Below are 14941 nucleotides of genomic sequence, written 5' to 3' on the forward strand. Positions count from 1 at the left end.
CCTGTCCTCCATCTCCCCGACTTCCCTGTTTGGCACTTGCTGTTTAAACAGTCTTATAGCACAGCTACTCTGCAAGTAAATATTTAACATTTCTGAAATGCTGTCCTTCAAAAAAAAAAAAAAAAGATTTGTTAAAATGCACTGTCTGTTAAAAGCATTATTAAAACCCTGCAGAAATTGCCTCCTGTCAGCCCCACCTGTTTTTCTAGAGTATGAATGAGTAATTGCTTGCTTAATTAATTGCAGCACTGAAGTCTGAAGGTATTGCCTGCCTAGTGGCAGATCAAATTACTTTGACAGTGGGAAGCTAGCTGGACAAAGCATACATTGCTCTCCTACGACAACAGTGAATCGAAAGGGGATTTCAAATATTTGTGTGTAACTTTATTTCATATCAACAGATTCCAGCATCGGGACAACTGCACTGAACTGCAATGCAAGCACATGAGTTGTTTAGACACCTACGAATGCCAGAACTTGGGGATGTCAGACAGTATGTGCGCACCCTTCCAACAAATACGCTGATGGGCTTCGGTGCTTTTGCAGCTCTCACGACCTACTGGTATGCAACAAGACCGAAAGCACTAAAACCACCATGCGATTTAGCAATGCAATCTGTGGAAGTAGAGGTAAGTGTCACTTAATGGAGGCTGTCCTTCACTGAATTTTGAAGCCTAAAGGCAGCATTGGGAGAGACCAAACACTAATTTACATAAGTGTTTCTAAACTTGCAGTGGGAGGGGAATACATTTCAGGGCATGTTTGGTTTTTTTTCTGAAATATGGCTTGAACTCAGTTTTTTGGCTTTCTGAAATTGAAAACCAATTTGAGGGTTGAGGTCATCATGGTGGTAACTTGCATGGTAGAAAAAGACTTTGTGCTGAGAAAACTGGGCTTCTGATCTGACTGGTGGGAGGAAACTTGCGAATGTTAGAATTGGCCCAGTGTAGTTTTCAATTCCTGAACATGTGCTTAGGTGATGACCTATTAAATTAGGTCTTGGGGTCAGAGTCAGTATGCTGGTGTGTACTGATTAGGTTAATACTTTTCTGTTATAATATTTAGTTCATAATAGCTGACAGATGAGACATTCTATATTGGGTTACAAGCATGAAGAGGGTACTAACTGTCCTCAAATGATCTGTGGAAAGATATATTAGTCCTGCCAAGAGATCCCAGCCATGAAGTAAGTTGAAATTAAAGCAACCACCTGCTAAACTCTGGATATGCTAGCTTAGCTTTTGTTTTACGCTTTTTAGAGGCAGACAGAGTTGCTGTTAGGTGGTGGGTTTTTTTAATAGCGAAGTCAAATATGGAAACAGTCTGACTGGGAGGAACTGTTACTTAGAAGCAAATATAGACAACTGATTACATGGCCAGGGCTTCCTGACCAGCAGTTGTATCAATTGCCCTGTTCACTACAGAATTAAGATTTTTACCACTTATTTCATTCTTTCAAGAGTGCCTCTGTATTTCTTCAGGGTAGACAAGGTGTTTCCTTTTTTGAAGGAAGGAGACAGCTTTGAAAGGTTGTGATCTTCAAGAGAGATACAAAATGTAGGACTGTAAGGCTGCCAGTTTCTTGCATTACTTTTGATAGTCAGAAACTACCACTACGGATTTTTTTATATATACTTGCAACTGAAGTCTCCCTTTACAGCACATTCTTCTGTGTGGATAGACTGCATCCAGTTGTCCTGTGTCAAGTGCAATTAACGTAGCTTCTTCTTGTGCTTAAGAGTAGATGTGACTACAAACTGATGTAAACAAATGTGGCAGAGCAGTTTGAAATTTACAGTGGGTAGACTTTCATGAACTTCAGCAAAGCAAACTCCTGTCATAGCCTCAAATCAGGCACTTTCTTTGCAATGTTTCATGATATTGAAATTGAAGAATGAAGCATTAGCTGGCCCCTCAATTCAAAAGTTTAGTACCACTTATTTCCTAATCTTCTTCCCAGTATGGTATACAGTAAGCTTACTGATACATCATGTTACTATAGCAAGTAATGGTCTGCTATTAGAATTACACAAAGGGGGAAACAAAAATATGCTCTGGCAATGTGATAATTGCCAAAAACATCTTTTCAAGGAACATGTGTAGAGTAAGGATCCAGAGGTTAGATCTTACTTTTCTTGGTGAGCTTTCCCAGTCCTGACAGCAGCCACTTAGTGGGTGGAATAGTCTTGTAGAGCAGCATGTTTTGGTGGCTGGAATAAACTAGCAGTGAAAGCTTTCCAGCTGTGGAGAGCCTTACTAGTCAGTATAGACTTCAGCAGATTTGGAGGACTTTGCATTGGAAGATGGTAAAAACAGTGGCTCTTAACTGGCCATAAAACCAGTGACAAATGCTTATTTGCTTGAGACTCTTGACAGCAGTCTCAGTTCACTGCCTTTACCTCTTCAAGCTAAATTGCTCAGCACTGCGGGGTTCTGTGATTGAAATCATTGTTCTTCACTAAACTACTTAATGCATCATTGATCCATATTGTACTAGTTAACATCAGCTCTCTGATCAGAGCAAAATAGGTATAACAGCATTATTTTTCACTCCCTCTTCAGAAAATACATTTTAATAGGAAGACTGAACTGTAGTAAAACTGAAATGAAAAACAGCTGTGTTAGCATGTCTTAGTGATAAAGGAGCTCAAACTTTGAGAACATGTTGAAATGATCAAGATCTATTCAGTTTTGTTTATTGACAGTTCAGATACAGCCCTTAATGTAATGCTGTAAACTGTACCAAACTGTAATCAAATGAGAATGTATGTTTTGAAGCAAGTTTCAAGTGTCTGTTAGAATTGGTACTTTATAACAGTAACAAGAGTGTAATACAGTGCTTGGGATGCAGTTTCTCACTACGTTTTGCTTAGAATTTCGTGTCACTCCATTCTCTTATACGGGTGTTAAGATGGATTGTCACTTCCACAGAAGAAAAATATCAAATACTGCTCTCAAATTATGTCTTAGCTATTTTTTCTGGCTAAGCAATACAATATTAAAAGGTCTAGGGAGTAAGCAATGTGCTCCAAAAAAGATGTGGCGGAAGGCAATTCCTCTTTTCTATTGTTTTAATATCTAATCTATCTGTTCATTAATGATAATAATTTTGAACTATAAATAAGCTTCTGCTTAATTCTTACTTGTGACTTATTTCCTTGGCCTCTAACAAAGTTAAATGAAGTCAGTGACTGGAGTAGGGTTTCTACATGTTCTGATAATAAATATTTGTAACTCTATATCAGAGGAAAAAGATCCTATTTACTCCTGTTCCAGGTCACTTCCCATCTCTGGAAAGCTTTGATTTGGTAGGCCAGCACCCAGTGACCCATTTTAACCATCACTGAATGAGCATAAAGATTGCATGCTTAGTTGAATATTGGTACAAAGAGTTACTGAAAGTATCAGCTCTTCTAGAGTAGATGCCACAACTAAAAGATGTGGAGTACGATCTTTAAAGTATGCATACTACAGTTACACTTCACTGAAAGAAACCTTCTTGTCTTCAGAGCTCCCAGCCTGATCTCTCTTAGGGGAACTTCTCAGAGGTATAAGTGAATCTTCCAGGATCCACTTGAATCTCTTGTCTGTAGGAGGGGAGACAAGATTAATGAGGAGTAATTCTAAATAAAGTCTGACTAGTGTGAGACTGCATTGCTGAGACTCATGCTATACTCAGTCATGCACTATATTGTTAAGAATTTCAGTGCTACAGTAATGGCAGAAATAGGGCATTAGTCCTGTGTTTTGCAAAGCTCGTGCACCCTTAATGCCTGTAATTATAGGCACATCTGGATCTGTTTGCTTGTAGATTGCTTTTTCCATTGGTGACTGATAGCTGAACAACTTTGGCTATTGATTTACATGCAGGTGTATGGCTGTCAAATATATTAAACCTTGTTTTAAAAACCCAAATACTTCTATTTGGCTCAAGTTCTTCTAAAGCATGTAGAAGGATAGCGTATAAATAAACAGTAGAATGTCAGTGTTTTCTAGTAGTAAGAGTTTGGATTTGTGACTCTGGCTTTTTTATTCCCTTAAGAAAAGACATTCAAATATGGAGAGAGGTTTTCAACTCATGAAAACTTTTAAACTTACTTGCATTCTCCTGATACGTTACCAGAACTCTAGCTTGCCTTGTCTTTCAAAAATCACTTGATTAGACATGTGCTTGCCTCCCTATTAAGTGATCAATTTCAGCTGTTGTGTGCTTACCTAGGGATTAGCATGCTTAAAATTACATGGCTGGTTTGAAAACTCTAGTTTATACTTCTTGCTGCTCAGAATATGCATCTTAGTGACCTAAGCACCGCTTGCTGGTGTACTTTCAGGAAAATGGAAATTGGGTCTCTTGCCTCTGAGGCATGGTGGAGCCCACAGTGTGTTTTGACATTACTGCTAATCCTAAGCAGCCTGTGTCAACAAGAAGCGAACCCATGGCTGGAACAAAAGCAGCTATCTTGTTGTGTGACCCAAATAGGCATTGATACAGTAATATATGCCTCTGTTGTAGAATAAACGTTTCCTTCAGCTGCTGCTGTTCTGAACAAATGCCAAGGTTTTACTTAATGTCCAGCACTTGCTGTGTAATGGGTCAGTTTCCTGCAACTCCCTGAGCTGCTGCAAGGGCTGCCTTACGCTGAGTAACCAGAGGCTGTTCTTGCATTAATAAGACTTTATTGCCTAGCTCCTTAAGAACACTTTAGTAAAACTCACAACCCTTTTGAGTGCTTACCTTTGTACGGGACAGATCTGTTAGATCCCATTCAAATAACCTGTGTGAAATCAGCCAAATATTCCAGTCCTGAGATTCAGATGCTTGGTGGTTGTAATGACCAGTGGTGGCTTTTTTTTTTTCCCTAAGAAGTTTGCTGCAAACAGAACTTTCCCTGATATTGCACAAATATTCTGGATAAGGACCCTTTAGACAGGCTCTTAGAGTAGCAAGAACCACTATTTTCAAGTAAAGTGTAGACCAATACCATAATATTGCCTAGTAGATGAGCTCAAACTGGGAGCATAAGGTAAGGTCTAAATGATCTTCAGCATATCCAGGTGTATTTCACTGCATCTCTGAAAAATAACATTGAACTCCTGATGGCCTTCACACAAGGACCTAGGTGTTTTTCTGCAAAACTCTTACTCTAGGGCTGTTGAAAATTCAGTTAATTTCACTTTACTTTGGTTCTGCTTACTTTATTCTTTTTCCCATAAGTTGGTTATGTTTCTCTTTACTGAAAACTCACGAGAACTGATGGGGTCTTTTCAATAGTAGTCTGTTATAGAGCTTCTGTTTTTTCAGAAGGACAGTGCAGTCAGTTTTCTGTCTAAGCAGTGTGCTGTCTGTCTGAAGTCTCATCCTCAAATTTGGTTAGTGCCTCAGGTCCTGCAAAAACTGCTTTTGTGGTGCTGACTAATAGGGCATGTGAACAAAACAGTAGTAGCTCAGATGAGGAGAAAACAAATATTTCTCGACTGTTGCCAAGGAATGGCTTAGGATATGATATTTCACCTGATACAGGAATTGTAGCACATCAAACATGGTACTGATGCATTGCATTTGTTGACATTACCTATGACTGTGGTTACAAACTATGTTGTGTGATCTTCCTCAGGTTAGCCAGTGGTGGTAGAACTGGGAAAATCTAGAAGCTGACCTTGGTTATCCAAGTTCTGTGAAACCAGCACAATAAAGCAAGCAGTCTTGCTTTGCTTTCCGGGCAGAGACGTGTACTAGTGATCTGTTCATTTCCTATAGAGTAGATGTTGGTCTGAGTGCAAGTATGCTCTTGAAGGAAAGAGCAAGTGCTCTAAGGAAAACCCTCTGTCTAGTAAGGAGTGTCAAAGGGCATTTTGTGGTTCTCATTTGGTCTGTGCTATCATAGATAGCTGAGGAATAAGATTTTTGCCTGACAGATTTTTAGTAATGCAGGGAGCAGTCTGACTCTTTAAACAATATCCTGGGAAACCTTGCAGATCTCTCTCTCCCCTGGTGGTGAAAAGAACCGCAGTTCTCTCAAGCAGAATTTACCAAGGCTCATAACAAAACTTAATGGATGAGGTGGTTTTATTCCTTCGGGAAACTCCTGTTCATTTATAACTAACAAGTGTCTAACCTTTCTAATTGGTTTTCTTAGGGTGGTGAGCATGCTCGAAGGTCCTCTCTTCTTAACAGCGATGAATTGTTGATTTACTACTACGATGATGTGAGAACAGCTTATGATATCTTCCAAAGGGGTGTGCAAGTATCAAGTAAGTCTAAAATTAAAGATAACTTTTTTCAACAATGTGTCAAGGACTAAAGGTCTGGGCTCTTTTGCAGTGCAGTTGGGGCTAGGGGATGTCTACCTAGCAATGTGATAAATGTATTGGATGTGAGCTTTCTTGAAGGCAAATTTAACTGTGACCTCTTGTAAAGCAGAGTTGTGTGAATAAAGTCAGTGCTGTGTTCCTTAGCCTAAACCAACCTCGTTGCCTCTATGTCCTTCCCCAGCTTCCTTCCCTGCCCCGCTCTAAAAAAAAAAAGGTTTGTCTTCTGAAGGCTTAACACCAAGAGTGTAGTTAGTATGGTGTCAGGACAGAGGAATCGGGGGTTAAATTTTGAGTAACTTTTGATTATCATTTTTAGATAATGGTCCATGTCTAGGTGTTAGAAAACCAAACCAGCCATATGAGTGGATCTCTTATAAAGAGGTAAGTAGTCTTTCTAACTTAGTGCTAGACCTGCTTTTGCTTGCTGAGACTGTTGAGACAACATCCAGTAATGTGATATAACAAATCTTAATTATTTATAGATGTTTTAAAGTAGTAGCAGAATATTGTGGAAAGGTTCTAGTTCCTATTAGAGTATCTTAAAGGAACAGCCTCAAATATGTGCAAGGGGGAGAAAAGAGTATCTTCTGCACTTACTTGGTTTATTAACAGTTTTATTTCAGAATTTTTTGAGTTATCTTGGCAGCTTTTAGTGTCTCATTGCTGAATTGTTTAGAACTTGGACGCTGCTTTGAAGGGCTGCAGCTCTGAAGCAGTATTCAGGGACTCTGACTGCTACTACTTTAGGTGCTTGTTTCTGAGAGGCTCATTTTACACTAGGAAGAGTCCTACCTACAGATGTTACTTGTGCTTCTTGACAACTTGTCTCCATAGTGCTGAATGATGGTTGTATAGGGTGTTAACAGATATGCTTCTAACTAGTAGCCTGCTCCTTCATGACTGCTAAAAATATCTTTATGGAAATCTTTAACAGCTGTGTGCTTTTAGTTGGTTCCTGATTTAATCAGTTATTGTCTTCAAATTTGCATAAACCTTGCCTATTGCATGCTGTTAAGGTCATTAAACACCTTTTGTATGTAGCAGACCTCACCTTTTTCCAAGGTGATTTTGCTGGGCACTTGTTAGGTGCAACCTCTCTTTGAAGCTCTTATGTTTGAGTCATGTGACTAACATGGATTCATGTGCTATATGGAAAGAATTTAGAAAACTGCCTTCCCAAGCTTTGTTTATAGAACTAGCTGGGTTTTGCCTCTTATTCTCCGACTTTTTGAAGGGAGAAATGCTATTCCCATAGGTACTGAATGAAGCAGAAGGATGGCATAGGTAGTGCTTGTGATTGAGCAGAAATACAATGCTGAATCATTCCAGGGTCACTTCTGCGGTTTAATACAGATACAACAAAACAGCCTTTTCTGTGTATGTGAGCTCAACATTTGAACTTACACTTAACACTTTAAAGTCCAACGGGATTGTCTCTTTTGCTGCATATGGAGTGCAAGTGTAGTATCTACAATCAGCGCAGTGTAATGGCACTGCAATGTTTAGGTTATCAAAGGCAGAGGACATCCAAAATAGCCTAGAAACCTTCTGTCTACTTCATACCAATTACTGGCCGCCTTTTTGTAAGACTTAAGGTAAAATAATGTTGAGGGGTGTATACTGATAAAGTTGCTCTCAATCTTTGTCTTCTCTATTTTTTTTGCCCCTCCAGGTTTCAGACAGAGCTGAGTGTGTGGGCTCTGCATTACTCCACCGAGGCTTCAAACCATCTCACGTTCAATATGTAGGAATCTTTTCACAAAACAGACCTGAGGTAATTTAATTGACAGTGTGTGCATTGGTCATCTAGCTGTTACTGAAGTGTCCCACTCTTACATCTGTTGCTTTTTGGCAGTGTAGTGAGCTTCCCTACTAAGAGACCATTTGGTGTTAGGAAGAGGCTGAAGGCTGACATTGTGGACCCACAAGCCATAGACATGGCATCTTTAGCTAAGAACCAAAACTGATAATTGACACAACTGTTAGTGTCTTATATTGTTTTTTCGCTCCCAGAGCTGAATGCAGAAGGCTGGAGAGCAGGAAGAGAATTACAGAATCCAGAAGAACTTAACTCATTCTCTTCTCATCTTTCCAGTTTGTAGAGGAGGGCTGTTTAATGGGAAGCTAATGCTGTACTTGGTGAATGTAATCACCATTTGCTTTCTCTTGAAAAAGTGACATTGGAGTACAATGTAATTGAAAGTGGTTGGAAGTCACAAGGAGGCGTTTAAACCCTTCAAAACTCAAAGAAACACTTAGTGATTAAATATTTGGACCAATAGAAGATGGCTAAAGGTGATAGTTCTATCTCTGCCAGAGGCCCTGGGCACAAAGATTCTGGGAGGGAGAACTGCTGATGAAGGCAAAAATTGAAAATTAATTGCAGTTTAATAAAGGGGCAGAAAGATTAAAGAAAGTGATATAATTGAAGAAGATCACCTGTCAAAGCAAAATGATGTTACAAACCTGAGACAACTACAAGGATATTAGATTGATTAGTTAGTATCTATGCATTTTAACCCAGAAGTGGGTCTAGATTGCTGTTTCTAAAAATATTACGAAGTATTCAGTAAATATTTATTCTCTAGACTTATTAAAGTAGCTTGAGCTGGTACTCACTGCATTAAGCTAGTTCAATCCAAACCTGTATTAAGACAGGAGACTGGTTCTTAAGTCTTGTCAAATATACTGTCCCTCTTGATTAAACGCTCCCAGATGGATGCCATTATCTAGAGCCATCTACAGTGTTGACAGAGTTAGAAGTTGTATCAGTGTCTTGGTCATGCTGGACAACAGCTTGCTGTTGGATCTCTTCTGATTTCAGTTTGTCACTGAGCCTTCCCTGCTCTCATTAAAGCAAGCTGTGTGACAAGTGACCTTGACTCCCTTCCTCCTCTCCAACCCACACCACAAAAAAAACCCCTAACTCTAGCCTTGTACAGACAAAGGAAGAAAACCCAATATTTTTTCCAGACTTTAAATCTGCAGTAGTTTGCTGTTTGGATTTTCCTGCTGGAATTCTGGTTCTAACAGCTACAGTTTTTTCTGTAATAAAAAAGGCTGGGATGTCTCCAACTAGGAAGCTGTTAAATGACATGGTGTTACAGACTCTTCAGTTCATCCTCCTGTGCTTATAACACTATGAAGTGGAAGTAAAAAAAAAAAAGGGGGGGGGGGGAGATGTTAGTGTTGTGCCAATTTGAACTGTTTCTCTATAGAGCTTTGGGTGCAAAGTCTTTGACTGCTGGGTCAGTGGATTTTTCTGAAGGAGAGCACGGTAGTGTGGTCTGCTCTTGGATTACAGAGACAAAATGTGCTTGAGTTGCATTGCTCCAGCAGGCTTTGAGTTGGGTCAGGAATGAGCTGGAAACACTTGTTTAAACCAGCAATTTTAAATCTGGGATTTTGCCTGCTGAAAACTGCTGGATAGGTGTTGTGACATCCCCAACATAATCACTAATCCAGACAGGAGATTATGTGAAGTTTTTTTGTGTGAAATGATTCACATTTGTCAGTTCAGGGAACAGCTGCTGGGGAAATCCCCTGATGGGGAAAATCCTAGCATGTTACTTGCTTAAATGTTCACTAAAAAAAACTAACTTGGATTTATAAATAAAAATATTACTTTCTCTTTGAGTAACTGGAAAACAGATGATCTCTTCTGCAAGCAAGGAAGTTGTGTTTAGGATTGAGAAAACAGGACAGTGAAATATACAGTGTCCCTTAATAGAAGATCAGAGCCATGGCAGAAAACAAATTGAAACTTTCAGACTGCTGTCTGTATTCAGTACTAGTTGCTTGCTTGGGCTTTGAGAGAGAACTCGAGTGTCAAGGTTTGATATTTGTATTTCAATATTCCTAACTTTAGAAGCTAATATGGAAGAAAAATGTCTTGGTAGTCCAGAAAGTAAAGATGCTGGTTGTTGTATTGAGAATGATGGTATGCAAGAGTTGTTGGAGGCTGCAACAGGAAGTGTTATCACCGTGTGCAGCTTCTGAAGTCTACTGTAGTAGACCACCACCCTACTAAAATAACTACTGAACTTCAGGCTGCTGAACAACAATACAGCTGCCCCCTTGTTACATGTACAGGTGGATGCTATCTAGGAAGAAATATTCAGTGGACCCTTTCGTGGCTGATATAGGTGTGCCTGCTTAGACTTACCAGTATGTCTAACGTCTGCATGAAAGTCTAGTTACCTGTTAGCTGGCCTTGTACTAGTTTCATAAGAAGTCTCTTTGGACAAGAGGTGTACAACTTACCTATTGTGTAAATGCTTTCAGAAAAATTCCCTGCATTTAAGGCTGTCTCAATCAGTAGACAACTTTTTACAGGCAAGTTTCCTAAAGTAAACAGTTTGTAAAACTGAGATTTAGCAACTTTGTTAACATAGCCTCTATATTAGATATTATATGGAATAACCAGCTGAATGATTTTTAAACTTGTCATCATACAGGGGTGAGGTAACTGGCTAGTGTCCTGCAAAAACACTGGAAAGTGTGACAAAGTTTGGGGGTGGGGAAGGGAAACAAGCACCCTTGTTAATGCAATCCTGGTTGAATTACAAGTTCTGATAACTTTAAGATGCGTGTTGTTTTGTTCCTGTAACTGGAACTGACTAAAGGTACTGCGTCTCAGAATTTTTGTCACTCTTCTTTGATGGGGAAAAACTGAAATGTTCCAGTTCCACTGGCCTCTTCATGTGTCTGGAGGCTCCCATTTCGGGAGCCGCATGCTACCCTGTATTTTGGTATAGCTAGTGGTTTACAAACTATACCAATAGCTACTGTCTGGAAAAAGAATTGCATGACTATTTTACCTTGATGGTACTTTGGATGAAATCAGGCTTGCTGTAAAGCATTGTCAGCTTGCATCACACCCAATAAGGCTGCAATACCCATTATGTTTATTGAGTACTAGACTTCTTAGCAGGCAAATCCTTCTTCTTGTGGCTTGCAGGGATGTAATTGCATTTTTTTATAGAAGTCTTCAGATTAGATTCCTTTTAAAGAAGAATGGTTAGTCTTGAGAAATGCTGAAAAACTTTCTGGGGCTGGCTTTCGAAAGGACTTCTAGTTTAACTGCATATGTTGCATGTCTGGCATTCAAATGAGGTGCAGATAATGTAGAGGTAAGAATACTGTGTGTATATAAATTTAATGTGTGTCAAGACATGAGCAAGTCCTTCACTGATTCATATACCATGGTAATATAGAATATTGAAGGCTTTGGCTACCTCAACCTAAAACCAAGAAAAAAATACTGTACTCTTACTCAGTCTCTTTCTGTTAATAGGTAAACTAAGGAGACAGTTAATGTTAACCTTTTCAAAAGTGCTTAATTATTCTTAGGGGCAGAGTTGAATTTTATTGGATTGGATTGTTTCCCATAGTTCCTTATTGTTATCTGTGGAAGGAGGAAAGAAAAAATAAGCAATGTAGTAGGTTTTCAAAGTAAACAAATGATAAAAACTGCCACTTATTTTTTTAGAAAGACTTGTCCAAATGAGCTCTGTCCTCTTAGTTTCCTTGTTAGAATCCAAATATGAGTCTTTCTTGGAGGTCTGTTACGATAAGCAAACACATAGTGACTTGCATCTCTTTTTGTGCAGTGGGTTATCATTGAACAGGGATGCTATGCATTCTCCATGGTGGTGGTGCCACTCTATGATACACTGGGAACTGAAGCAATTACGTACATTGTGAACAAAGGTAGGACACTTTCAGTAGTTCAGCAACTGAATGTATGATGGCAGAGCTGACTGAGGGCAGAACTGTAGCCTTCTTCAGAAGAGTCTTCCACTACCGTGTTCTGAAATATGTATGGATCTAGTCTAAACTCAACTTGTGATATTGATAATGTCGTTCTCTTTCATCAGCTGACTTGTCATTGGTTTTCTGTGACAAACCTGACAAGGCCAAACTTCTGCTAACCAGTGTGGAAAAGGGGGAAACTCCAATACTCAACACCATTGTTATCATGGAGTCTTTTGGCATGGATCTTGTGGAACGTGGCAAAAAGTGTGGGGTGGAAGTCTTCAGCATGAGAGAGTTAGAGGTAAGCATGCTTAACTTACTTTACTGCTTTCATCCCATTTACTTGTGGAGGAAGAAGACAGTGTCTGAACAGATTTTAGGACTGTGAACAAAATGTGGTGGATTAGTTTCAAAATACTTAACTATCTCTTGGATTGAAGTTTACACAAAAAAAAGAAGGAAAACAACTTGCTAATAGTATTTCACAATGCTCAAAATGTAAAAGTGTATATGCCAAGATGACCGAATGAAAGCTTGTTAACATAGTCCAGACTGAATATCAGATCTGAGTGTTAAGGCTTACCCATGTGAAGCGGTAACATGATAATTATATGCTATGACTAATACTTCAGAAATACTTATTTCAAAAAGAGCCTGTGTGGGTTTTGGCCTTGTGAAAAATGGCATCTTCCCCCTGTGCACTGAATCCACAAAATATTTTCTGGGGGAGGAGGAAAACAGCAGTAAACTGTTCCAGGGTAAGCTTATGGTAATGTAGGGGAATGAGACTTCCAGGTTTTGGAAGTAGAAACCATTTTGCTTAGCCACCTTAATGTTCAAGTCTTGGTTTTGATTGTAGTTTTGTTTGCATAGATCTCTTATGCAAGTGTATTTCATAACTTCAGTCATTATTTGGAGAATGCTGTCCCAGGACCAAATTGCATAAAGTACACCTTTACTGTGAGATTATGAAACTGGGTTTAGCCTGGTTCCAGCTGGAGTTCTGGTGAAGGCTTGGCTCACTAGGACTTGAGTATCTCCAAATAAGCATGCTTGTCTTGCGCAGGTGTTAGTGTGAAATACTTCATTTCACTGAACTTGTTTTCACAGGAGTCTTAACTGCTATGTTAACAGGGCCACCTCCTGGTAAAGATACAAAAATGCCAATGTGTCTTTTAAAAAAGATGATTAACTGTATTGTAGTTAACTAGCCTCAGCGAGACTGACAGGTTGAAATGGGGCTAAAAAACATTATGCAGCATAAGTGACTTAAGCAGTGCTGTAGCTCACTGGCAAAAGGGTTGGGTTAAACTTGGAAAAAGATTGTACCAACTTGCAGTTGGGCCACTAAAATCAGCTTCTTTCCTTGAGTTGCACTCCAGTTTTTGGCAGAGGAAGACGCTTTCCACTGGATCTTCTAGCTACAGAAAAAAAACCCAGGGGGTGAATGTTATCTTTAAGTTAGAAGTTTAGATGCTTAAGTAGTGACTTCCACTAGTACTTTGTAGCTCTTACTTGACAATACTGCTTGATGTTTGAATTAATGCAGTAATAGGTGCTCCAAGAGCCTCTTGTCTAAATCTTAGAAGTTAGGCAAACTTAAATATTTATAATAGTGTTTTGGTGAGCAGGAATAAGTTTTGTCACTTTTTTTTTTAAGAGGTGGAGGTTTTTAGTGTCTCCTGAATGGCAACTTGAACTATTTAGGAGCTTAGATTAGAATAGAACAACTATTTCTAGCTTTAAGTACTTGCTTTCTGGATTTCTGGCTTGAGTTTATTGCTAGCTGTGCTTTATAGGTTATATTACCAGTTCCTCTGTGTATCTCCCAGATGCCATAAGCATGGTTTCTGATGCCTAGTATCTGTATGTATGCTGTGTTTACTTAGAGCTGAGTAGCTATGAATAAATGGCTTTTCAATAGGAGGAGATGTTGGAGTCCTGTTCTGGGAAATCACAAGAAGTGTGTGGAGATCTTAGCTGTATATTCAGTAAATACCAGATCTTGCTCAAAACGGGCTGTAGGGAAGTATTGAGCTTCTGGTGGTACTTGAAAGCAGATGCTGTTGTTTTGAGCAGACAGCTGTGTTGTCATAGTGGCAAACTTTTGCATAATGGCACTATTTCAAAGGGGCAAACTTACAGGTATGGAAATGTTAACTATGTTTCTGGACATTCCTTTTTTTCTCAAGTCTCTGGGTAATCTAAGAGGTACATCATACTAAAGGAAGACTAGGGCTAGTAAAGGAATGCATAGTGCTGTTGTGTACTTGGAATGTAAAGGCACTGGTGAAGATGATGTGTCTGCCCTTAAAGGGTGCTTCCAAAGCTATACTTAACACAAATTAAAATGGATCTCTTGTTAAGTCCTTAAACTAGTATTGTTTCTAGTCTTAAATAGGCACAACAGTAATAAGTCTTGATTTGAAACTTTAAAGCTCATAGACATTGAACATCAACTTTGAAATCTTTCCTCTTAATCACTATATCCTTGATGATAAAAGGATCTTCTTGGTATCCATTCCCTTCTGCTTAAAGAACTATGGCATCACTAATGGTCAGGCCTGAATAATCATAAGGAGGGAGAGGGAAGCAGAAGAGGTTCTGGAGGAGAGAATCTTGTGCTCTCTGCTCTTCAGTATAGAAGGAGTACAAACCACCAATGACCCCCTTCATGGGGAAACTCAGTCTTCCTTCTTACAAACAGTGGTGTTGGTGCGAGGTGCTTACTGAAGTGAATCTTGCTTCATCTATTCAACAGTTGTCAGTGGCACAGGTGCTCTGCATGAGGTATAGGATTGATTGCCTGCTGTGGCTTGTCATAACACTGCTTAACCTTGAACTTCTCTAGTGAGTGACTTCTGGTTTACTA

General features: G+C 39.3%; 1 protein-coding gene across 1 annotated transcript in view; it reads left to right on the top strand.

Annotated features, from left to right (window-relative positions):
- The first annotated feature begins 331 nt into the window (after positions 1-331).
- The window catches only part of ACSL1 (acyl-CoA synthetase long-chain family member 1), a 31011-nt gene continuing 16401 nt past the window's right edge, over positions 332-14941 (top strand). Inside the window, exons 1-6 of the mRNA XM_009330672.1 lie at positions 332-629; positions 6138-6252; positions 6629-6693; positions 7985-8086; positions 11925-12024; positions 12192-12370. Of these exons, the coding sequence (XP_009328947.1) occupies positions 435-629; positions 6138-6252; positions 6629-6693; positions 7985-8086; positions 11925-12024; positions 12192-12370 (756 nt within the window). The 5' untranslated portion in view covers positions 332-434. The remainder of the gene's footprint in view (positions 630-6137; positions 6253-6628; positions 6694-7984; positions 8087-11924; positions 12025-12191; positions 12371-14941) is intronic.

This window comes from Pygoscelis adeliae, unplaced genomic scaffold, assembly GCF_000699105.1.
Source record: "Pygoscelis adeliae isolate BGI_AS28 unplaced genomic scaffold, ASM69910v1 Scaffold167, whole genome shotgun sequence".
In the NCBI taxonomy this organism is placed as follows: Eukaryota; Metazoa; Chordata; class Aves; order Sphenisciformes; family Spheniscidae; genus Pygoscelis; species Pygoscelis adeliae.